Source organism: Haemorhous mexicanus, chromosome 13 (genome assembly GCF_027477595.1).
Source record: "Haemorhous mexicanus isolate bHaeMex1 chromosome 13, bHaeMex1.pri, whole genome shotgun sequence".
Taxonomy (NCBI): domain Eukaryota; kingdom Metazoa; phylum Chordata; class Aves; order Passeriformes; family Fringillidae; genus Haemorhous; species Haemorhous mexicanus.
The window spans coordinates 65,577-91,212 of record NC_082353.1 but is presented as its reverse complement, the minus strand read 5'-3'; the positions used below and the strand labels follow the sequence as shown (position 1 = coordinate 91,212).

The following is a 25,636-nucleotide window of genomic DNA, read 5'->3' as shown; positions in this document are numbered from 1 at the left end:
TAATGCTAAGGGAGAGAACTCATTGTAGAATGTTCCCTTTAAATTGTCTTAAACCAAGGCAAGTGGTTGTCCTCCATGGGTTTTTTCTGCTCAGAAGTTAGGTATGTTTATGCTTCCAATGATAATATATTTTGGAGAAAAACAATAGCGAAAAAAAACTTACAAAAAGTCAGTTTATGGTTGTGAACACTTGGATGCTGTCTTTATATGCATATTCTATGCAAAGAGATTTAAATGTATATTCATGAACCTAAACTTTAGCTGTCTGCCTGCAGCATGGAGGACTCCTGGCTTTGGCCTGTTCTCCATGTCTGCGTTGAAGCAGCCTGTGGTACTAGACAGTGTTCATGATGTTCCAGTTGGTTTTTTTTCAATGCATGTGGGAATACCTCTTGCACTGAGCAATCCACCACCAACCTCTCATTTTTTTAGAAACACTCAGCATTTTAAGGAACCAGTTCTCCCCAGCTTACCTTTCTAATACCTGGCTGGAGCTTTCTCCAGCAGATTTTCAGCCTCCTTGTCAGCAAATTATTTGCTGCCATATTGTTTATGTCATGTTAAGTTATTAATTTTATTTTACCTTTCCATTTGCTGATATAATCTTCCTTGTATAGATTTTCTTGTCTTTACACTGCAGTTTCTCAGGCAGAAACATACACTTGAGTAAAGGAATAGAATACACAATAACAACAAATTGCAGTTAATTTCCCGGGGATAGAGACAAGCAGGTTGCAAGGAAATTTCAAGTTTGCATTTTAAAGAAAATACTGCTTTTCTTAGTAAATGTAAATAAATAAATATGTATGTTCTGGTTTGAAAGCAAAACCAGTGAGAGACTCCGAGTCAGAAACACAATTTATTTGGAAAAGGAAAAAAAAACCAAAATGCATGCAATAATACAAAAGACAAAAACCACTGACAGAGTCAGAATACAAGCTGACATCCTGCTAGTTAAGGTAGTGGTAGCAGTTTGGATGAAATGGTCTTGTTGAAGTGGTGATTCTGTAGAAACCATCTAGTAGCTCTTGTCCTCTGGAAAATCAGTGGGTGAGGGTGGCCGTTCCTCTGGGAATGCAGTGGAAAGACTGCTTGTTGCGTCCCAAAACCAGATTATATCCAGGTGGGAATGCTTAGCTCCTCCCCCCTGGGCAGAGCATCTCGCAATGGACTGATATCGTTCTGAGTCATGATGTGGGTCCTTGATTATCCATTAAACAGAAATGGCTCCTGGAGGGAGTTATCTCTGAGTCATGTGGCAAGACATTGATGGGCCCATTAACAGGAGAGAAGGAAAAAACAATGCCCCTCCTGGTTTCAACAGCTCTTGAGGATGGGGATAGAATACATCTTTATATTGTAACATAGGACAGTGTAAAAGGGATGTATGTGCATATATGTACAGACATAAAGGAGAATAGTGTCTTTACTGGTGAACTCCCCCCAAGCATAACAGTACTTGAATGGAAAAGCCAACCAGCAATGCAATGTGGTTTGAAAAAACAGAAATAATCTAGGTGATAATACAGAAATAGAATAGCATTTTTTATAAGCCTATGCCTCCCATGGTGCTCTGGCTCATGAGGCAGGTGCATAAAATTCATTTAATATACATAAGCAAAAATAAAATTTTTCAATTTGCATTTTTAAATCAGCTTTTGCTGAAGTATGTTTCTTTTCTTTCTGAGTACCAGTGCAGAGTCTGTACGTCTTACGAAAAGGGCTTTGACAAAGTATGAACTTTATTGCTTTCAAAAATTCCTACTCGGTTAACTTCTTGCTTACATGCTTTACTGAAAAAAGGTGTTTTAAAACTTCTTAAAAACAAAAGTTCTGTTTCTTCATAATTTGTTAACCAAGATAAAGCTTTCAGGATATAGCAAGTGTTTGGCACAGGTAGAAGATGAACTGGTAGGTGCTCTTGTACACCTGTGTTCGGCATTGCAAAAATGAGTGGTTGGGTGGAAATCTCAGTTATTTTCCAGAAGGGCAGTTACACTGTGTAAAACCTGATTGAGGTGTGAGCTACATAAAGCTAAGTGGCAAGCTGCACTGCCTCCTGAGCTTCCCCACTTTCAAATCCTGCATGTACATTGCAAAATGCAAAAGATAAATATGAAACTAAAAATCCTCATATGTCAAGACAGCGATGTTTTTCACATTTTTAACCCTGGCATTTTATCAGAGTCTGAAAAGAAACATCTAATCCACCCTGTATCTTGTAACTGTTACACATGCTTTCTGTGAACCACCTGTTGCCCCTACTGCCCCCTTTGGGATACTTTGCCAACACCATGCCCCTTATCTTCAGCATCACTCTTATCACTCCTGTCTTCTCTATGGGAGTCAGAGCTGTGGGAATGGTGCTGAGCTGGAGGTTGCCTTGTGCTCCCCAACCTGTTAGCCACCCTGTAGAGGCTCTGCTGCTGAGATGGAAAGGAATTCAAGGTTTGCCCAAGAACGGCTTTTAGAGACTGTACAATGGCCAGTGGGTACAGCAGCAGGTGGCAGATGGTGTACTTCTCTTTAGTAACAATTACTCTCTGCCTCCAACCTTCCCCCCAGGGATAGCTTGACCCCTGGCATCCTGTCACTGACTGTATTGCCTTCTTCCTGATACTCCAGATACACAATATACTCTGACTGCTCAGTCTGATTCAGTTTGGGTTTGGCTTGGGTTTTTTGTTATTGGTACCTTCTTCACCAAAACTCATTGCAATTGCTGTGTATTAATGCAGGCAGATTTTGAGGACTTAAGATGGCTTGGGACATTAACATGCGCAACATCCCTGTTCCTCTCCAAACTACAAAGCATTGAATGGGGTTTCTTATGTATGTGTGTTGATTTCACACTGCTAGAAGAAACCAGATAGATAAGAAGCTGCTGCTCTACCCTATTAGCTCAAGCTTTGACTACAAAAACTATAGCCAGGGTCTTCTAGACAGTGTGCTTCAGACCTGAAATGTGAAGCTCTTGCTATACAGATAACATATGTTTTAATCTCTGCAGCTTTTTCTGATTCTGTCTTTCGGCAGGAGGAAGTGCACATAGGTCTACTGTGCTGGAGGTTGTGATATGTTAACATTTGCTTGCTGAGTAATGGAAAGAAGGCACCAGAGACTGCTTGAAAGGTCTCTTCAGTAAAGCTGGCAACACTTAAAATGTAGAGATTGGGTTTTTTAGTGGCAGAAAGCAAAATAAAATTATGTCTTGTTATCTAAGAAATGGTCATAAGACCTGTGTCTGTAAGATGGATGCTAACCTTAGCATCTGTGATAACTGGACTGACACATCAGATCATCTTTCCAAGCTGCTTTGAAATACAAGTGTCTTGGCTAAGGAAAGCAAGAGACTCCCTTGGAATGGAAAATATGACCTTCTTCCCTCCAAATTATTATAACTTTGAAATTAAGGGGCTTTCAAGCAAAGATACAAGATAAAGAATAATAAGTCTTTACTAATGTGTGTATGCATAACAAGGTGAACATCAACAACAATGTTAACAACAAACATGAACAGAAATCCTAATAAACAGTTTCTTTCGTCTCTTTAAGCCATTTCCCCTGTGGTGCAGTTACAGTCACAGCCAGCAGGGGTGCTGGTGCCTCCCGTATGGGCGGGGCAGGCGCGATGAGTCCCCCGCAGCTGCAGGGGGCGCTGTGGCGTGAGTTTCGGCCGCCTCTCTCCACATGGTAATGGCGGACGCAGCCGGCAGAAAGGGATGGAGAGGGGGCTTCCCTTACAAACTCACTGAGCCAATCTCTCTGCCACCTCTGGATAGCAAAAGGAGGTGTATCAGGAACCTGAGAGTGGCAAGCTGGGAAGGCAGGGATAAGCAAAGTCTTGGGCTGGTAGATGAGATGAATCAGAAGCTCCTCAGCTGTAGCTAGAACTGCAGAGCTTCCCTGCAGGGCATGGGTGTGAGTTACAGTGTAGCAAAGAAACCTTAGAGCAGTGGCAAAACCCAGTGGGGGCTGGCAGTGGCCGCTGGACTCCTTAACACAACTCCTGAACATGGCCAGGAGAAGCTTCCTTGGTGGGGGAGGGGGCTCAGGGATCCTGGGGTTTCCCCTGAGGCACCTGAGTGGACAGTGAAAGTCCTTTTTCAATGAGGTAGGGTGTTAATAAAGTCCCAGTTCAGTGGGACCTCTCTCAGGAGCAGAGGCTCACCCCATAGCAGAAGAAGCAGGACTGGGCTAGGCTCCAGTGGTAGCAGCGAATTCCTTCCAGCTCAACCATCCTCCTCTGAAGCTGAGAGAAAGAGAGAGCTAGCAGCTGCCTCAGCCCTTTCTTTTCCCAGCCAAATTCTTGCAGTATCTCTGCCCTTCCCAGAGAAACCCCCAGTTAAAAAAAGAGAGTAGCCAGGTGGACACCTCCCCTGAGCTGTAGCCACTTCTTTTCTCTCTCTTAAGTACCTGGTCATTATTGTCTCTTAGTAACATATATGGGGGAAAATTCTTTGAGAGAAAGAATCTTAAACCCCAACAGCAAGGAAGGCAGAAGATCTGTGTTTGATCTCTATTTGGTGTTTCCCTTACTCTTGGTGTGAGGAACAGTCTGATGCTTAAAAAGCTCTCTGTTCAGCAAAATATGTTTAAAAGTCTGACAAAGGCTTTGTGGTATTATCTGAAATGCTAAAATTATTTTTTCTTGGTTGAAGAACTGGTCCATGTTTCAGAACTATTTTGAATATTGTGATACTAGTTATGGGAATATGTTTGGATGATGCTAAATATGTAGAGCTTAGTTCATGTCTATTTGCTATGTTTTCAAGTCTTGTCATGACACCAAAGAAAGGCCACTCACAGTCATCTTTGAAAGGTCGTGGTCATCAGGAGAGGTGCCTGAGAAATATCATCCTGGTCTTCAAAAAGACCAAGGAGGACCCAGGGAACTACCAGGCAAGCAGCATAACTCAATCTCTGGAAAGGGAAAAGTAATGGAGTGTCTCATTCTGGAGGCCATCTCTATCCACATGGATGACAAGAAGGGCATCAGGAGTAGTCAACATGGATTCACTAAAGGCAAACCATGCTTGACCAACCTGATGGCCTTCTATGATGAGACAACCACCTGGATGGATGAGGGGAGAGCAGTGTGTATTGTCTACCGCTATTGCAATAAGGCTTCTGACACTGCTTCTCACAATATTCTCATATGCAAAGTCAGGAAGTGTGGACTGGATTAATGGCTAGTGAGGGGGCTTGAGAACTGGTTGAACAACATAAACCAGAGTGTTATAGTGGCACAACGTCTAGTTGGAGGCCTGTCACTAGTGGTGTCTGCCAAGGTTCAGTACTGGGCCCATGTTACTCCCATGTGCGGGAGGTGAGAAGCAAGGAGACAGAGACACTCACCCCCAATGTGGTGTGGCACAGAGGAAGTTTATTTTTCCAAGCCCTTCCTTAAAAAGGGCATTTTGAAAGACCTGGTCTGTATGTTCTCATTGGTCTGAACTCCACGCTCCTTCGGGATCTGGCCAGTGAAATGCTTGCAGCTTCATAAGAGACCTGACTGGGAGAAGCCCCTGTCATTCAATCCTGGGGCCTGGTAGCAAGCTCATATATGCTCTTTGGTGACAGGCCCAGTATTGTTTAACTTGTTCATCAGTGACTTGGGGGAGGGGCAGCAAGCTCACTGACAGCACAAAGCTGGGAGCAGTGGCTGGTACCTCAGAGGGATGTGAAGCCCTTTAGAAAGACCTCAAGAGTTTGAAGAGATGGGCAGAAAAGAAAGGTCTGAAGTTCAGGCAAGGCAATTGCAGAGTCCTGTGCCTGTGGAAGAATAACCCCTTGCACCAGTGCAGGCTGGGAGCCAAACTGCTGGAAAGCAGCTCTGCAGAGAAGGACCTGTGGATTCTGGTGGACAAGAAGCCGTCCATGAGCCTGCAGTGAGCCTTTGTGGCCAAGGCAATCAATAGTATCCTCAAGTGCACGGGAACAACATACAAAAATAACATAACTATGCATCTATAACATACACATAATATTCATCTCTTAATTGTGAGACCCAACCATTGCATTACCCATTTATAACATCTACAAAATGGTTTTGACATTTTTAAGCAAAGATGGTGAAAGTGGTTTGTGAAGGGGGAAGGAAAACCACCTACTTTGTCTTGCAAAACAAAGCCAGACAAAGCAAATGTATTATCTTAAAAAGAAAACCCTGCTGCCTCTCTGCATTTGCTGGATATTACAACATTTAACATAGAAATTGCCTTCACTGGGGAGAGATGTTCTTGAGTTTTCTACTGGAGAACTAGTTTTGATTGAAATAAGAGAATGAAAATTCACATAGTATATATGAATAATGTAATTTGCTCCCATTGTCTTGAGACAGATGGTGCGAAGGCTCTTTGTTGTCTGTATTTCCCTGCCATACATGCTATAGAAGAAAAGAGAGGAGAACAGCTCCCAGCATTTCCAGAAAAACCCATGACTGTATGTGTCCTTGCGTCTCACACAATCACATCAGGGATGATTTATATTTAGTAGTGATGTATGAGTTGCCCAGTTTTTTTGGGGGTAAAAAGTAGTTAACAAGCAGTCTTGGTTTAAAAGACAAATATATGCCAGGTGACATATATGAATATGAAGGTGGAAACTTCCTGGCATGCAAAAATTAACCCTCCCGTGACTTCAAAAATTTCAGGGCTTTGAGGCAAGAATATGGGAAAAGGAAGAACAGTTCATTACTCGAGTATGTATATGTAACAAGACAGAGCAAACAATAACTATGACTTTAAAAAACCCCAATAACAGACTTTTCCTGCCCGTTAAGCCATTTCCCCTTTGGTGTAGTAACAACCACAACAGGGTGTGATGGTAACTCGGGTGAGGCAGAGAAGTTGCAGTACCTCTGTCACGGCTTCAGGGGCACTGATGCAAGAGCGGGACCTCTCTGGTGGTGATACTAGCAGCTCAGGTGGGAGAGGGGGAAAGGAAAAGGAAAATTACTCCCCCAGGCACACACGCCAGTGGTGATCGGTCTTTGGCACCTCTAATTGGAGTTGGTACACGCTGGGAAGGAAGGTAGGGATTTATCATGATGCTGCACTGCCATACAGAGAAGAGGTCCAGCGGGGGCAGCTCCAGCTTCAAGCATCTCACCACGCAGTGGCTTTGGGGAGGGGGTGGAAAGGAATGACTTCCCCAGGCACCCACAAGGACTGTGCTTGTCTCTCTCAGTGCTGGTAGTTGGCAAAGTCTCAGTCAATGGGGCAGCCAGGACTCTCTCTCTTTTGCAAGCAACTGGCTTACAAGCAGGTGGCAGGCAGACCTCCATGGCAATGTTGAAACCACTGTGCAGGAGGGTCCTAGGTGAAAAAAACCCCCACGTGACTGTCTCTGCTCCAAGCCGGGAAATGACTACTCCAGCTCAGCTAAAAACTCCAAGCCACTGTTCCCCTCCCATCCCCAAAACCATTTCGAGGGTATATCAGGGTGCTTGGCTACTCTTTTTGTTTCTTAATCACTGTCTGTTTACCTAGAAAGCCACTCTCAGCATCTCCGTGGTAATAAGTAGAAGAAATTCCCTTGGGAAAACCTAACCCACAGAAGTTCATAATGAATATTTCATGTGAAGCATCAGGGGGTTTGGCAGGGCCAGAACATGATGAGTAAGACAAGCCATGCAAGATGTCATGCCAATCCCTGCCAATCCAAGGGATGGATTTTTTCATGCAAAACTTTGTGCACATTTGAGGGCCCAGCATCTGAACAAGCTCAGTGTTGGGACTTGGCAGGGTAAGTGTTATGTTGGAGAGGAGGCTGATATTCTTTGGATGCAACACACAACTACTCTAAATCCACTTGAAAGCTTTAAATCCTTTGGGGAAAATTGATGGAAAGCACTAAATTAAGGCTGCATTCCCTGTTTGTTTGACAGATGAAATATGATCAGTGAGGCCACCATACAATGTGTTTAATAAGATAAGTACAAGAGAAAACAGTACAACTTCACTTCCAATTCTAAAAAGTTTTTTTTCTAATTGCTATGTAGGTGGTCTTTGAGGCCTTGCACAATCTGGAGCCTCGCAGCTATGTTGTTGGATGGATCATTGCCATCAGTTTGTTGGTGGGAATTCTCATCTTCCTGTTGCTGGCTGTGCTCTTATGGAAGGTAAGATAACTGATGCAACATAAAACCAAAGCTAATCCCAGGGAAGAAAACCTTAAATTTATCCTTGTATTTAACATTTTCTCTAGGAGCTGAATAATTGTCAACTCCATTACAGAAGTCCTTAGTCAGCAAAACCAGTTTAATAAACAAGCTTTTGTGAGGGACTTGCAAGGACTAATGACATAAAGGAAGTAAAAAAGTGGGGTTTTTTAGAGCCTGGTTTTTAAAAACCTCTGATAACCATTTCAGGACAATGGAAGGTCTCTCATAGAAATCCGCTGTTATATTACACTTAGATAACCTCTGATAACCTATTCAGGACAATGGAAGGTCTCTCATAGAAATCTGCTGTTATATTACACTTAGATACTTTATATTTCTATGTTTTTATGATGACTGAGGTTCACTGATTTGAACAGAGTTTCCTGAAAAATCAATTCAACTTTGCGTGACCAGCAAAGACATTGGGTGCATGGCTTGCAAAAAATAGCTAGTAGCTACTTTCCAAGAGCGAGATGCCCTTGGGAGAGGAGTATACATCTGGTGTGGTAAATATGAAGGGTAAGGAACTTCAAATGTTTTCATTTTTCAGTTCTGTGTAACCAATCCATAATTTTAAAAGACCACAGTCAAGGTCAGGGACTGCCTTCGAGAGAAGTAAATCTCAAATGCACTCATGGGAACAAGTCCAGCATTATTTTGATTCCCATGGCAGAAATCCAGGACCCTGACTTGCACTGCTTAGTAGCATGTGTGCTGCAGGCTCTGCTAGCTGACTGTGCTGGGACAGAAGGTCACAACCCCAATGTGCTGGACATATTGCTGCTGGTCGTGAAGGTATAAAATTGATTTAGAAACCTAAAACTGGCCATGCAATTCTTATTTTAAATTATACAGATGTGTGTCTAGTAGTTGGGTTATAGATAATATAATATAATATAATATAATATAATATAATATAATATAATATAATATAATATAATATAATATAATATAATATAATATAATATAATATAATATAATATAATATAATATAATATAATATATAATGCAATATAATGCAATATAATGCAATATAATGCAATATAATGCAATATAATCTTTTATATGGGGTATAGATTTAAAGTACTTTTCTAATCAGATTTGAAGATTTCTAAGTACTTACGAGCCATGTTCATTTGGTAAACAATGTCTGACCACAGTCTAGGATATCACGTAACTTCTGTTTCTCTGGTATTTGGAAAATACTTCTGTTTTCTGTGTAATAGAGAAATAGTAAAAGGAAAAAAAAGTCCATGCAATTAAGATAGAAGAATAACCATGAGAATGGAAAAATGTAATATTGGAAGAGGCCATGGGTTTATGTCTCAATGACCCACAGTTTTGATAAAGGATATATTGCTGCTGATACCTCTATGACTGATTTCATAGTTTCATTTCCTGTCATAAAAAGACATGAAATAAACTGTTTGAAAATGTGCAAGATAAGCGAAATATCACCCTGTGAATCTTCAGGTAAAATTTGTACAAGTTCAGTTTTTGGTCTCCACTACAGTTAATACAGTTCTTTGCTTCCTGGGTTAATCTTCATACTTCAAGCTCTTTTAAATTTTATAGGGATCATTCAGTACATGTGAAGAAACTGCCATTTTGTTCCATGAAAGCTTTGAGAGAAATGCCAAGTAACAGCAGCAAATAGCTACAACTGGGGTTACACAGCTGGTTTTGCATGCATATGTACTGAGGCAAAGGAATTTGAGGTCCCTTGCCCAGAGTCAGAGATGACAGTTGGGCATTGCCAGATGAGCTCCAGTACTGCATCCACAGATTTGCATGATTACTAAAGTATCCAATAAGTTAAGGTTTTATTTTAGAGGAAAGTGATTAAAACTCTGAAATGCTAGTATCAGCCAGTATTTTAATTTATCTTAGTTTGATACATAAATATATATAAGTAATATTTCACACTCAGTAATTACTGTATTTATTAACATTATGGTAATATTAAAGTTGAGATAAAGAAAATTATGGTAATATTAAAGTTGAGATAAAACACAAACAGGACAGGACTGCTGGGGTATGTTCCTTGAACTTTTATTGCAGCATCAGACTCATTACATGGTTGAGACAATAAGAAGATGGCAAAAGCTCGCGTACAGACAGTGTACAGCCAAAGATTTCTTTGTTACAGGACATTTGAAAAACTTTCTAGCCAATAGCATATTTCTAAAGCTTACAGACATTTGTTCTAGCCAATTACTAAAAGTACACGTACACCTGCTTCAAACAATGCTTGCTTGTCTCCTTTCTATTAACAATACACAATACACCATTATTAAGCTTAAAACCTTCTACTATCTTGCTAGCATATTTTCCTGCAGTCTTAAGGTCCATCTTAGTCAAGCCTAAAACTCAAGCTATTGTTTAATGTCTTTGCTTCCTATACCATTGTAACTTTTTCTTCTTTCAGGCTTTGCAGCTGAAGCTAGTTCTAATTTTCTCTGTTCTTTCTGTTTCTAAGGCCTATATTTCCAGCTTTCTGAAAATATTCTTACCTTTACTATTTCCCATGTTTCCCCCCTTCAGCACAACCAAAAAGAAACCTTCTTAACTTTATTGAATGTCGTGGTTTGAGAGGAAATGAAGTTTTTTTGGGATGGTGTGGTCACGCCAATCGGTGTCCAGATTTTAATATTGGCACCTGGTTTGTCTACTGAGGGCATGGTTAGGCCTCTGAGAACACAGGGGGTTAAAAGCTGTGAACTCCCAGGGGGAACTCTTCTTTGGGTTCCGGTCTTGGAAGAGAGCAGACCTTCCCCTGCCCTGCTCCGAGCTGGGTCGGGGGTGGGAGGGGAGCCATACGGCCGGAGAGAGGTAAGCCAGGCCTGGGCCGAAGGGTGGAGAAGCACTGCAAGGCTTCGGGCAGCCATCCCCCATTCCCCCCCACCCCCACCCCCCCCCAGAGGAAGAGAGAGAGAGCAGACTGTGCCTGTGATAGCGCGGCTGGCGTGAAGGAGAAGCGGGGGGGCATGCCCAGCAGGGCAGCCAGCTGTGGGAGTTGATGAACCAAACCGGCAGAGCCTGGGACTTTTAACCCTTCTTGGGATGATGGAAACCTTGCAAATGCTGATTCCTCCTGGAGTTGATGAGATTGAGAGAAGTTGAGAAGAATTCTAGGTGGGAGAAGATGATGGAGTAGTTTTTGGCTGGACTTTTCTTGGATAGCTATGGACAGAACCCTTGAGTTCCTGTGACACAGAGACTGCATTCTAGGAGGAGGCAATAGCTCAGAGCCAGGAGAGTGCGGTGATGTGAAAGTATGTGAACAGAGACAATGGGTGAGGAGGGTGGTGGTGGTGCCCTCCGTCTTCGAAGAAGAAGAGGAAGATGATCTCTGTTCAAGAGACCCCTCAGCCCCAGGGGGTGAAAGATGGGGGGGGGGGACAGGTGTCCCAAAAGGAGAGGGACTGTGCTCTTTTTTGGAACTGGACAAAGCATTCTTAAAGGGAAAAACCCTAGAAGCAGCTCTGGTCCATGTGCAGTGGTGAGAGCACTGGACATGGAAGGAAGAGGTCACAATGGCAAATGTTCTCCGGGCGGTGCCACACGTGTCGCGAAACACGAGAAGTTTCGACTGTTTCCTGGGTGAAGTCTGTAGTGCAAGAGGGACTCCTCTCTTCTCGAAGAATTGAGAATTGATTATCTAAAGGGTGGTGATGGACTGAGAGCGAGTGATCTAAAGGGTGGTAATGGAATTAGGAAATTTGTTGGGGGGAGGAGGAGGAAATTTGGAAGGTTTTCATCCTGTGTTCTGTGTGTTTTTCCCTGTAGTTTTAGGTTAATAAAGTATTTTTTCTTTCAATCTTTAGTTGGAGCCTGCTCTGCTCTGTCTCTGATCACATCTCACAGTAGATACCAGGAAAAGAGGTTTTCTCATGGCAGCACTGGCATTGCGCTAGGCTCAAACCATGACATTGCTTATTGACTACCTTGCATTACATAGCTCTACTACAATAGCTATGTCTTTTTGCTTGTTTGAGTCACCTCTCTTGCTTGAAGTGTTGCTATTTTATGCTACAGTAATTTTAATGTTGTAAAATATTTGATCTGTTCTAAGGATATAAGTCAAATGTGGTAGTGGTTACTATTTACTGTTCTAATAAGGTCATCCATTCTAAGGTCTTAATTCAAAGCATTTCATCTATGTCTATACTTACATCCACTATCTCTGTAAGATCTTGAGAACTTTCTGTGATTCTATTTCTTACATCTCTCTCTTGTATGATAAAAACTTTGATAGTTTTGTCTATCATTTGTTGTGCACACCGAAGTATACAAGGTACTACTACTAGTTTCATCACTTAACCAACACATACAAACCTATTTTACAAAGTTCCCTTAACCAAGGTGCAAAGCTCCATCCTTTGAACAAATTGTCTAACCATGATCTACCGTCTTCTTTGATTTAAGCTGTTAAAACTTGCAGCTTTTGTATGCTTTTGTGGATGGATTTAGAATGGTCAGACAAATTCATACAACACTGTCCTTCAAAATCTTCACAACCATGTCTATGTGCCAGTAAAGGAAAATCAATTGTTGCTCTATTTGGAAGGGTAGCATGTCTAACACTGCCTGCATCTGTCAGCATATCACTGATTGCAATGGATGTGGCATTAGTTTGTTTACTCAGCCAACATCCAAACCGATCTAACTGTTTCAGTGGCATGGCAGAAGCAAGGTGGGATAGAAGAAAATCTGCTGAAACTCTTTTCACAGCTTTCCAGGGCCTAAAATCACCATTACAATTTTCTTCATATTGATGGGCAAATTTTTTTGCTCTATGTTTTTTCTTAATGGGTCTCTTAGCACTAGATGCTAGCACAGTAAGTTGTCCAATACTACATGGAACACCTTCAAGGCATGATGGAATGCCTTGCCAAGCTCTATTTCCACAAATGAACCAATATCCTTTTGTATTTGTCATGGATATTGATCAACCCCAGAAAGTCCACCCAAACTATCTGAGTAATTACACTAAAAACTCAAGTTGCTGTAAGCAGGGTAATTGGGATTGACATTGTGTTTTGGAGGTTCATTCTCTCACTAATTGCTATATGAAAACATAAGACAGAAATCTATTGTTAAGGAACTAAGAACCTCCAATTCTTGGGGCTCAGAAAGTGCTTTAGGAAGTTCTTTAGTCCAAATGTCCCAATCAGCCACAGGATTGCTCCTGTTGGCAACCTCATCTGATTTATTATTAAGTTGCTTTTTGGTCAAGGGATCATAATATATGGTCTTTTTTGATCCCAGCCTGTCTTTTACTGACACACTGACTAGACAGGTTGAAAAAGGCTTTTCTGGGTTCAAATTGGACAGACATGGTATCCAAGCCTGCCTTGGCTAAAGTCACCCAAACATTTGCTTTGGGCTGTTCCATGGGCAAATCTGCACTGCAAGAAGCAAGCAAAGCTAGCCAGCACCTGAGTAACACTCAATTTCATTCCATATCTTTTGTGAGCTATTTTTTGGCAAAAGATTTCTCCATATAGTTCAACTCACAAATTCTGCTTTCGTTCCTTCCCAAAGTTGCCTGGGGACTGATTGACTGTGTTAAAAATGGGGTAATTTCATCTTTAAAAATCCAATGAGGGGATTCTCTTTCTTTTATTCTATAAAATAACACAATGGAAACCACACTTTTTCTAAAAGAGCTCTATGAAACCAACAATTCACACGCTTATCATTGACATAAAATCAAGGTTTGCTGGTTCCACAGGTACATCAGGCATGACCCATAGTCTCTTTTTTTGGCTTACATCTGCATATTTGTTTCTCAGCTCTTGGACTCATCAGCGCTTTCTCGTGTGCGATACAGTTTGACTTTCTTTGCTGGAACCTGCTTGGGTCCTGCACCTGTAGAGACACAAGCATACCATACCTATTACCCCAAGTAATTAGTTGGAAAGGACCTTCAATTTGTCCTGTCTCAGGGCTTCTAATTAAAACAAGGGGATTTTCTTTCAGTTTCAACTGTGTGATTTGAAAAAATGCCTAAAAATTTGTGGATCAGGTTCTCCAAAAGAGTTGTTCAAAAAATTTAAAATATATAAAACTTTGCTCAGTCTCATCTGTGGCATCACATCTACTGCCTCCTGTTGATTTAGAATGCATTTTATTGTGTGATGCATTGTTTTGATAATTGTTTGACTTGTCGGGGAGTGAGGAATACTAAAGGTGTGACGAACACCTTAATCTATTAAAAATGTGACCCCTTTTTGGGATATATATATGCAGGGCAATTTTCTGTTTTAATTTCTTGGGGCACACTTAGTGAAGTAAATGCTTGTAAAAAATGTTGACAGGCATGATTACTTGTTTCTCTTGCGTGGACAGAAGCAAAGACTGCACCTGATGTTTTGCACCATGTGTCATCCATCCCGACACATGGATGCTTTTAAATTTCTTAAAGGAAGGGTACTCAGTGATGCATGTTTGCCATAATTGTAGGCTTTGTAAACCTAGGGAGTTGACAGCTCCTGTAGAAATAGTGTTGCACAAGCTGACAATCAGGGTAATTACTAATGATAGCTTTAGCTTGGCTTTTGGAAGTCTGCACAAGTTCTTGTGCATTTTGGTGAAAAAAGGCATGACTTAGTTTTGCTTGTTTAAAAATATTTGGTAAAGTGTTCGAAACAACCATTGTCAGTTTATCTGCTCTTGCATTTTTTCCTGCTATAAATCTTGGAAGCGAGGAATGAGCTCTAATGTGAGAAAGAGAAGATTGGTGGGTTCTGTGTTGTAAAATTGTATAAAGACATGAAAGACAATGATATCATTACTAACATCCTTTAAAACTGATCCTTCTATTTTTTTAACTACATTAGTAACATAATTAAAAGGTTGTAGAAAGAGCTGAAAAGCCTTAACCTTTGCAGCTAGTTCAACAATCTGAGGAGACCCTTCTACTGTTCAAATGTCTGATTCTCATGTTTTAGTTGTTTGATTTAACTATTCTATTACTGATTTATGTATCTTCTTTGACTCATCAGTGAAGAGAGTCATAGTACTTAAAGGTTCTTCACTTAGCATGGGTTTTTCTTTAAGACTTTTTTTTTTTTTTTTTTTTGCTTGCAACAATTTGTGGGCTGGATAATGAATAGAAAAAATACCTGGAAAATGTAACAATGCATTTTGCAAATCATCTCAATTTTGCAATATAATACCAATTGTACTATACTGTTGTAACTTTTTCTACTTTCAGACTTTGCAGCTGCAGCAAAGTCTGAAAGTAGAAAAAGCAGTTCTGATTTTCTTTGCTCTTTCTGTTTCTAAGGCCTACATTTCCAGCTTCCTGGAAATGTTCTTACATTTACTATTTCCCACAGAAAAGTTGCAGTCCTGCAGAGGAATCTTAAATTGTCTGATTGTAAATATTTTTTAGACAAAATTGACCAAGTAGATCTACAGTCATTCCTAAATTTTGTGTGTGAAGAAGTAAAAAAAAAAAAAAAAATCCCAACTTTATATTAGAATTTAGTTTTTTAAATGTGGAATGAAAGAACAAATTTTAATTAGATAGCAATTTGGATATCTTAGAACTGCCAGTAAGAATGAGAATGAGTTTCAGGACTAGATTATAAAATAAATTATACTTTTATTAAGAAATTAATTAGAGATAAACTGTGGCGCTGAAAGGCACCTGTTTACACAAAAAGGAGCAAGAGCTGGAGCAAACTCATTGTAACAGAACTGAACACTGGCGGCAGTGCAGAGTGTGCTGGCAGTGCCCATGTCTCAGCCCTAGGTGGAAAGTGCACTCTTGCTGTGTGCTCAACTACACCTCAAGTTGCATTACACAATGGACATACCCTCCAACATGTTGATGTTTTGCAAATGGAGTAGACAGTTCCTTAAAGCTGCAGAAGAATACTAGAATACATGTATATATTTCACATTACACACTGCTAGAATTAATAGCATTAGCAGGAGTGAGATCTCACAGACATTCCAGCACAAAATTCTCTTTTTAAACATAGTAAGTTTACTGTGCATCATACTAAGATGAGGATGGTAATTATTTCATTATTTGTAGATCTAAAATTGCACAGTTTAGGGAGTTCCCGTCAATGGAAGTGATGTTAAATGTTTGGTTGTTTCACTTCAAATAAAAGCTTACTTATTTATGTGCAAGATCACAGCCATGTTTATACACACATAAAAAGCTTTTTAGCATGAGCTTGATCAGTTTTTGAGTGTCTTTGCTTCTCTATTTATTTTAATATTTCACGTAGATGTTGGGCTTTCTCTGGTTTAAGTGCATACAGATTCAGAGAGGATGAGCAGCTTTTCCCTGACTTCCACAAGATGCCATGCGTAAGGCAGAATGGCAAGGATTGCCCCATTTTTGCCTATTTTATTGGAATGTGGAATTATGTTATTCTGTGAGTCATGCTGAGAGACCTTGATGGCCCATTAGCAGAGATGGTCCCCCCAGGGTGGCTCCTGCTTCCCGAAGGGAGTTATCAGGGCTAAGTCAGGGAGAAGATAAAGAACACTGGTCCACCCATTTTAACAGCTTATATAAATGGTAGTAGAATACTTTTGGTATATTTGGTGTACATTGTAACCCAAGAAAACAGATCACAAAGATCTTCCCTGCAGAGACGTACATGGATGCACCAGTTGCCTTGGAACTTAAGAAGTCTATATTTCTTCTAATTTCTTTCATGTTTTTTTCGTCTTCATAATCTCTTCTCTATTTAAATACATGTCTACACTATATTTTCAAACTTACTTCTAAGTTCCTGCTCACCTTTTTCCTCAAATTTTTGAGGTTGTCTCATTCACAAAAATATGAGCCCTGTTTTTAGCAATGTAATAGCCCATACCTGTCCTGTCTGTCCATAAAAACTGCAAAAAGTGACTTTGTTTGGGTTCTCTGAAATTCCTCTTTCTGTAGTCCTTGAAGCATTGTATTCTCTATGGTTTTGTGATAAACTTTTCAATTTTATTGCTTTTGTTACTCATTTATCTAGTTCCTTTAAGTAAGTTGCTACTTGCTATCTCACATGTAGGATTCTCAGGATACTACTTTTTTGATACAGACTGTAGGTTCAGTAGACCTAGAATAAGTTTTTTTCAATATTATCTTGTTACAAATAATAAACATGCAGTCAGATGGTAATTAACTTCTGTGATTCAACACCAAACCTGTATTACCTCCCAAACATGGATAGATCTTAATTTTGCATAGGAAAAATTAATTTTGTCTAGGAAGCCTTGAGGAGGAAAGGGGACAATGGAAGTGGTTGGCTGTCTGTACAAATAGTGAAGTTTTCACCAGGCAGAAGTTGAGTGGCTCATTTGAAGTCTTTTTATTTTCCTAAAGAATAATCAAAACTTGGTTTATTATTCCTTTTCCTGAACCAAAGCAAGCACCACAAAATTTTTGCTGACTCTTGGCTCGCAGAGACCAAAAAGGTTCGTGTTCTTGCAGCAGTGCCTCAAACTTCAGATTTTCTACAGCCGATTACTCCACTAAAAGCTGTGCTTTTTGAATTCTGACTGGATGTTGCAGAAAGATTGAGTTTGGTCATCTTTTATTTGATCTTGCACAAGTAAATGGTTAATGCTGCTGTTGTAGCCAAAACACTACCTTCACCACAAATGGCAGTTTGCTGGCTGCCATTTAATACTTGTTCCCTACCCTCAAAAGAAAGATTGGCAACATTTCAGTCGTGGCATGTGTCTAGTATTTGTAAAATGCCTTTATCTTTCTTGATAAAATGAGCTATGCAAATGTGCAACAGTAATGTTGTGACTGCGTGTTCTCTGTGGCCTCAGTGTCCTCCAAATGAGAGCTGTGCATGCCAGAGTACTTTAAGAACATCACAGCCATTGCAGCTCTGTGCTGTTATCATGGAACCATGCAGACAAATGTAATCCACTGGCAAGAGAGAGGTAGAGTTGTAGTTCAGAATGTGTTTCAGAAAAGACAAACGATAGCCATCATTTCCAGGAGTCTAAACCAGAAAAAGAATGGATGTGTACACTGAAAAATTGCAAATAAGTACCTAAGGTTCCAAGATTTCCCACTACCAGAACAATATGTATATTTATTGGAAGTCATTAGCATCTCTCAGACTCAAATGCCAATAATAGAGCAAATGTGATTTGCCTAGTCGGAATTCTGTCTTTGGTGTTACAATGGGCAATGCTGTATTATAATTTACAGGTGTTACAATGGGCAATGCTGTATTATAACTTAAACAATCATAGCCATTTCCTTCTGGTTTGGCTAACCCATGAAGGTGACTTATTCTGATAATTGTGAACATGGTACAACTTTTATTCAAATATTTTTCACCAATCAAATATATCAAAATATGATTGTAAAGCTACTTTTTATTGATTACAGAAATGTCTTTAATGTTTAGTCTCTAGTTTTCAAACAAAGCAAAAAATATGTCAGTAATGTTTCTTTCTTTTCTTTGGAGAGGAAATGGAAAATATGGATTGAGATATGTCTTAAATTAATTGGGTTAACAGCAATGATATCTTTAGTTACTGTCCTACTCCCTGTTGAGATTTTAGAAGATAATTTTATCTGGACATATCTGCAGTACACATTGTGTTCTTTCTCAGTTTTGAGAGTGATAATCAGAGATGAACTTTTGTTGTTGGCTGTGTTCATTCTATGACTTTTTTAAAATAAACTATACAGTAAAATTTTGCAATAGGTAAAATTTTAAAACTATATGGAAATGTTTGTAAGTTTAAATGTTGGCCAATCTTTTAAATTATACTTATACTGGTAGCATCTGTCTTGCAAGAGAATGTACATAGTTACTATGCTGCAAGATGCAAGACATTTGCATTTTCATTATACTCAGGTTACCCTAACTTAGCCCTGAAAGATCTTCATAAGTCAGTCACTGGAATTCTCTTAATTTTTGAAGTACTGTAAATACTAAGTCTTTAATAAAAGATACTATGTATGCACAAATGAAAGCCTGGATTAATAAGTCTTGTCTGATGCAACCTAGATGGTACCTACATGGTAAAGATATTCCAAGGGTAAATAACAGACCTAACAGCTCTATTCACCACATTACTGAGTAGCTCCATTGAAACCAACTGAACAGCTCCTGGGAGAAAAGTTGGAGAAGAATTAGTTAGAGGAACAAATTATTGATGAGTGGGGTGACACTCTGGCATCAGTGACAATGGCAAGGCATGTTGCATTAAAAGAACCCAATGTATTAAATTAGATTGTCTGTACTGGTGACCCTCTCTGTGTGCAATTAACTGTTTTGCATACTTAAACACGTCTTTTCCATGCATGCTGCTAGTCTGAATTATGCATCTACTTTGAGGTACCTAGACTTAGTGACTGTTTTTTGATATTTGGCCTTTTAGGTAGGTATAGGGCATTTGGTTACAATAATAGTTTATTTAATGATCCCTTTGTGGTATTCACATGCCCTCTGAACAGAGAGAAGCTGTGAGAAAAGCAGAGAAAAGAATGATCAAAACAATTCTTATCTCATTTGCTGCTCCTGTGTTTGTGCTCATGTGGAATGTGTTCTGGAGATTGTTTACCCAAGGTGATTGCTTGATTGGATTGGATTCTGGTGGGATTGTTTATATTAGTTAGCCATCAGGTCCAAGCTGTGGGGGCTGTCGGTTGGCAGACAGTCACGAGTTTTCAGTTAGTAGTAAGCATTCTTTAGTATTCTTTGTAGTATAGATTTAGTATGTATCTATTATCTGTAGATAATTTAATATAATATAGTTTTAATAAAGCGAGTGTTCGGCATTCCAAAGCCTTGGAGACAGATGCCAGTCATTCCAAGATATTGGGGTCCCCTGATATTACTAGATCCCTTTAGATAAATTTATTACTTGCGAATACTCTTATCAAAAAAAGAGTTTTATCTTATTATTTCAACATTACAAAGTAACTGCCTAGTAAAATGTGTGTTTAAAAACTATGCTTGTTTTAGTACTGCAGTATGTGAAATAAATTTACTTTTAATAGCTATGAAGAACTACAGATCTTCTCCCAATATACCAGCAGTAACATCTCAAGAAATCTTAGCCAGATTAGATGAAAGTAAGTTAAAAGTTAAAGGCTATTTTATGCACATTGCTAATACTTTTGTGCCATAGCAATGTCTATCAGGTGCAATACACTGGGATCAGATACAGATGGTAGGTATCAAATTCTTCCACAGTAGCTGAACAAAGTGTTTGCAGAGGACAACTTATTTTTGAGCAAGCTGCTGAACTTATCTTGGCCTTAGTTCCCTGGCTGTATAAGTACATATGTCATTGTGTACATGTACAAAGTGTGTATTATATGTGTGTGCAGCCACTTGTGGAATGGCGATGTTAGAATCACATTATTTTCTTGTACTTGTTTCATTGAGCAAAGGAGAACCTACATTATGAGAAAGTTGAGGGATTTGCCTCTCAAAAAGTCAATGAAAGACCGAATAATCAAAGCCAGACCTCCTGTATGCTCATAAGCTTACTTTAGTTACACTATCATCCTTCCTCTGAAATGCACATTTTCTCCTTTAACTATAGACAAGACACATCACTCCTCTCCAAACATGCCTCTTCCTCACATGGTGACGCAGGATTGACAGTTTGACAATTCTTGGTGGAAAAGCTGATACGAATATCTGTTTGTGGCAAACATTCTTTAATTGGGAGAACACACTGCATCATCTTGAAACTGATGGCTTGCCAGAATCATCCAGGGTTATGTAAACCCAAGTGCAAAGTGTTTTTATCTGCCTTCTTGGTGGTAGTAAAATGAGATGCATTATGAGATGCACAATAACCAGTGATCAATCTCTACATGGCGAAATACTCCATGCTTCTAATCTCAGCAACACTGCTTTGCAGATGTTGGGAGTGTTGTTCCTCTGCGGACTGGTGGCATCTTAATGGGGTGTGGTTCCTGGCCCTGCTTTGACCCATGATTAGCTGCATATTTTTCTAGCTGTGGTACTGTTTATATGAAGGGAGAAGTATCCGAGTAGCACACACCAAAAAAAGATGAGATGTGTAAGTTGATAGTGAATGGCTTGGTACATCCACCTAGATTAGCAATGTGTCAGTAAAAGATTAATTATGTAAATACAGACTATTCATCAGGTATGACTGGACACTGCTTATATTAGATAATGAAATTTTTGCGTATGAGAGGAAAGACAGCTTGCGACTAAGGTACTGAACCCAAAGTATGTTGTCAAAGCCTTGTTCTCTGGGAGATTTCTTCAGTGGTTCTGATGTTTTAGTTCTTACTCCTTTGCTGGTACTTACTTTGCTCTCTTTTCTTTTTACATGTTGGCTTTTCTTTTTACTTGTTGGCATGTTGTGGTCAGTAACCTTGTCAATAGAGTAATATTGTTGGAAATCGGTATTTCTTGTGTGCAGTTTAAGACAGAGTATGCACTAGAGAAACTAAATTAAAAACTAACAAGTGGCAAAACCTTCTGATACAGTTTTGAATTCTGTTTGAATATCGTTGTTCACAAACCTCTATTCCTAACTCAGTTATAGTCTTGAAGCGCTACTGCAATTAAGACATAATGTTTTTACAGCAGTATGTGACTGTTATAATTTTTTTCTTGTTTCCTAACTGCTTATATTAATGGGAAAAGTCTTTTAAAAATGCAAAACATAATCATTCTTCTACAATCCATGTTTCAAGCTATTTCTCTTTTTATTTGATTGGGAGAATAAACCTTGTTGGGCATGATAAAAACACTTTAGAAATTTACTTAATGGTGAATAAAATTAAAGCAGATATTGTTTGCCCTCTGATCAGCTTTGTTTTTTCCCAACTGCAAATTAAATTTTATTTTGTAATCTCAAGACTCTTCAAACATATTTATAATTCACATCCTAGAGAGATAGCCACAGTCCCATACTTCAGGTTGTGTTGGGTAAGTGCTTATACTTTTGGAGTTTAGGAAAATATAAGATCTAGTCATTCAGCCTTTGGATATGCAGAAATTAGCAGCAGAAAAAAACTCCAACAAGATAATTCATTATTATGATGATAATTCAACAGTTTGAAATTATTTTTGACTGAAGTAATTTCCATTTTTGTGGGTGCTTGAAGAATGCTATTCTATATGAGTGCTGTTAGATATTGCTTACATGGGATTGAAGTGATTTAAATCTGGCATGGCAGTTAAAGGGAGTTGTGTATGCCAAAGACTTTAAATACCTGTGTTTGAATAGAGGACTTGACAGTACCATCACATGGTAAGAAAACACTTCACAATAATAGGTGCAATTCCCCAACTCAGACTTTACAGTTTTTGTGTTGCTTTATTATTCAATATTACCAGAAACATGCTTTCTTCTCAACTTATACTGTAAGGTTGTGCTACAAAAGGGCACATGGGCTGGAATAACTAAATTAAAGATGTGTGTAAAAACCTATGATGGTTTCAGGTTTTGAAGTGACAAAAAATAACCAGTCCTTTCTGGAGGTGCTTCAAGTATTAGAGCTGCTATAAGTAGATGGTTTAGATTCAAAACTTGAAACCATCCATGGGTTTTACACACATCCTTTAATTTAGTTATTCTAGTACATCTATTGTTTTCTTATTTCCTGCGTTGTCTTTAGTGGATGATGCCTCCTATTCTCTTATAGCCCTTCAGCTTTCCTCAGCTTTTCACAGTGTCCTAGGGTGACATTATGGTGCTTGTATCCCCAGTCGGGTGTTCTCTTTATGCTGGATATTATATTCAAGACTGGCTCTGACAGTGAAGGCGGGGAGGAGAAGCATGGAGTTTTGTTATCAGCTGCACTCTCCCCACTGTCTGCTGGAACACAGAACTCCACTGTTGTTGTCTGGGCATGGACGGGGCAGAACAGAGTGTTCCTTTTGCTTTTTAGTTAGTTTAGCTAGCTGAGGCAGAGTTTTCCCTGGACTGTTTTTCTTTCCCCTTTCTTGGAACCATTAAACCTGCTCCAGACTGAGACCCAGGGAAACACCAAGAGCTCACACTTCGTAGCCTGCTGGGGCCTACTCTGGGCAGCAGCCTTTCCCAGTGCCAGAAGGATTGATAACAGAGCGACCACCCGCAGGAGAGACTTTATGAATTTGTTGTCTCTTCAGAGCAGTGAATGAGTTTTGTCATCTGGTATTGTTCATTTTTTTGTGCTGGGGAGTGTTTTGCCTGTTAAATAAACAGGTTTTCTTCCACTTCTCTCCGAGGAAATTCTTCCTAAACTGGTTGGGGGAAGGGGCCATGTGGGCTTGCTTTCTGGGGGTGCCCTTATGGATGTTTTCTCCCAGATTTGCCCTAAACAAGGACGCACAGTCTCTCTTTGCTTCCTGTACATGCACTCTCCTGTTGCTCTTCTTCTCGTGAGTGTGTTCCCCAGGCAGAGGATTACTGATCAGAGCTTTCCTTGGATGGGGATGTGTGAGCTCACAGAATCCCTGATGGGGTCACAGTTCTGGAGCTAGGTATTTCCTTGCTCTATACATATAACTGTATGTGTGCACATGCGTGTGTGTCTATATAAATATGGAAAGCAAAATTTGGGAGAAATTAACCATATTAGAGACTCATTGCCTATTAAACAAGTGTTAGCAACCAGTGGTCCACTGTAAACACCCATTCTACAAATGAGATCACAGCAATACTCCTCTTAAAGATGAGGATTTCTCCCTTCCTTGCTTGAAATTCAGGACTGAGTCCCAGCAGTGCTTTCCTCAATGGGTTCTTTCAGTTCTCTTAATGGCTTTACATTAGCTGTGGAAAAGGGACCTGATGTCACTTCAGCCCCAGTGATAAAAGAGCCTGTATATATTCAACCCTATGTTGTATCAACTCTCCTGCTTTGGTCCAGTTGTCTGCCTTCTTATTACCCATCACTGAATGTTAAATTCATAAAACTTGTTCTCTCCAGCTTGCCAAAGTTACTTACCAGCCTTCCCCATATGGTGTTGTCCTTCTTGAATGAGATTATTTAATTGTAAGGAGATGGATATGTGGGCTTCTGTGAGACAATAACTATGTTGTGATTTCTTCATGGCAATTACAAAAAAAAACCTCTTTCTGGTGATGGTCTGATGAGGGATTTTATTACATTAAATGTAAATATATGTCTCTAAAGAACAGTGTCACATAACAAAGAACATCATTGTCTCTGAAGGATGGGAAATGTATCTAATCCCTCACCACTATTTCTGAAAACATTAAAGGTCCAGTTTCTCTTTTTGCTTGCATGAAGTCCTCTACATAATTTTACAGTATCCACATCATTTACAGCAAATAAACATAATTCTTCATAGTGAAATCACTTCTAGATGTAGGGTTTCATGCTTCATTAGTATTTATTACAGTTTTTAGCTCACTTTTTATCCCTACCAGAAAGTTATACGACAGCATGCTTTATCCAAAAAAAAAAGTAGTAAAATACCAAAACCCTCCTTGCCAACTTTTAAAGACAATTCCTGAAGTAGATGTTCAGAAAGTGACATCTTTTTATATAAAACATCAGTGGGAAATAGTTGGGGAATAGTTAATTTCCTTGGCTCTCAAAGAAATTAAAAAGCCTTTCTATAATTTTGAATATAACTTCAAGGAAGTTTTACTGTACCAAGCATACGGTTGCATGAAAGATGAAAAAGTTAAGGATTTAAAATCTGTTTTTAAAACTAGAAATTGTACTTCTCTTGGCAGTTTTCTTTTCTAATGCATAGAACCTGTAGGTTCTGTTACAAAAACTGACAATACAAAAAAAACCACCCACGTTTTCATAACATCTGCTCCCTGAGCATGTGTAAGTAGTAGCAGCAGTGAATAAATAAGTACCCATGATTAATTCAGGTGGAGCAGAACAGGAAAGTAGTAGGCTCTTACAATTTTTTTTTTTTTGTTATCAATATAATAATTTGCTTCCATTTTAGTCTGAAAATCTAGAGAAACTTCTGCTATTCGCTTGCAGTCTCCACTGAGCTGAATTCTGTTAGCATCACTGGTGAACTTTCACTGTGATTTTATGATGGTGCAATCTTGAGGATGTCTTCTCAAAATAAATTCTTTGCATGGTATAGCATGTGGGTCCAAGTACAAAAATTACTAGTAATGATATTTTTCTGCTAAAAAAAAGGATTTGATCTCACTTCTAGAGTAAGTTTGAAGAGTTGGGAACTAGAGAAACTCCTCTCAATTCTCTGTTTCTGAATCCTTTCATACAGTGTTCTGAAACAGGCTAAGAAGCAAGAAAATTCAACAGAGTCACTTCTGTGAGTTGATTTTTCAGAACAGAAGCACCATTGTCCATGCATTTGCATGTACATTGCAACAGATAAAGCTTTGTTTATGGTACATGGGAAAGATACTATGTTTACAGTCTGTGAATGACTGAAGAATTTACTTTAAGGTCTAATTCCAGATATTCAGGGGGGCATCCAGGTCATGGGACCTTTGTAACATTGAGATCATGAGCATTTATATGTATGT

At 39.4% G+C, this 25,636-nt stretch overlaps 1 protein-coding gene across 2 annotated transcripts in view; it reads left to right on the top strand.

The window, feature by feature from the left end:
• The window catches only part of ITGA9 (integrin subunit alpha 9), a 245,290-nt gene that overhangs the window by 210,224 nt on the left and 9,430 nt on the right, over window positions 1-25,636 (top strand). For both annotated transcript variants that reach the window (XM_059857962.1, XM_059857961.1), the window contains one exon: window positions 8,006-8,125. In XM_059857962.1, the coding sequence (XP_059713945.1) occupies window positions 8,006-8,125 (120 nt within the window). The remainder of the gene's footprint in view (window positions 1-8,005; window positions 8,126-25,636) is intronic.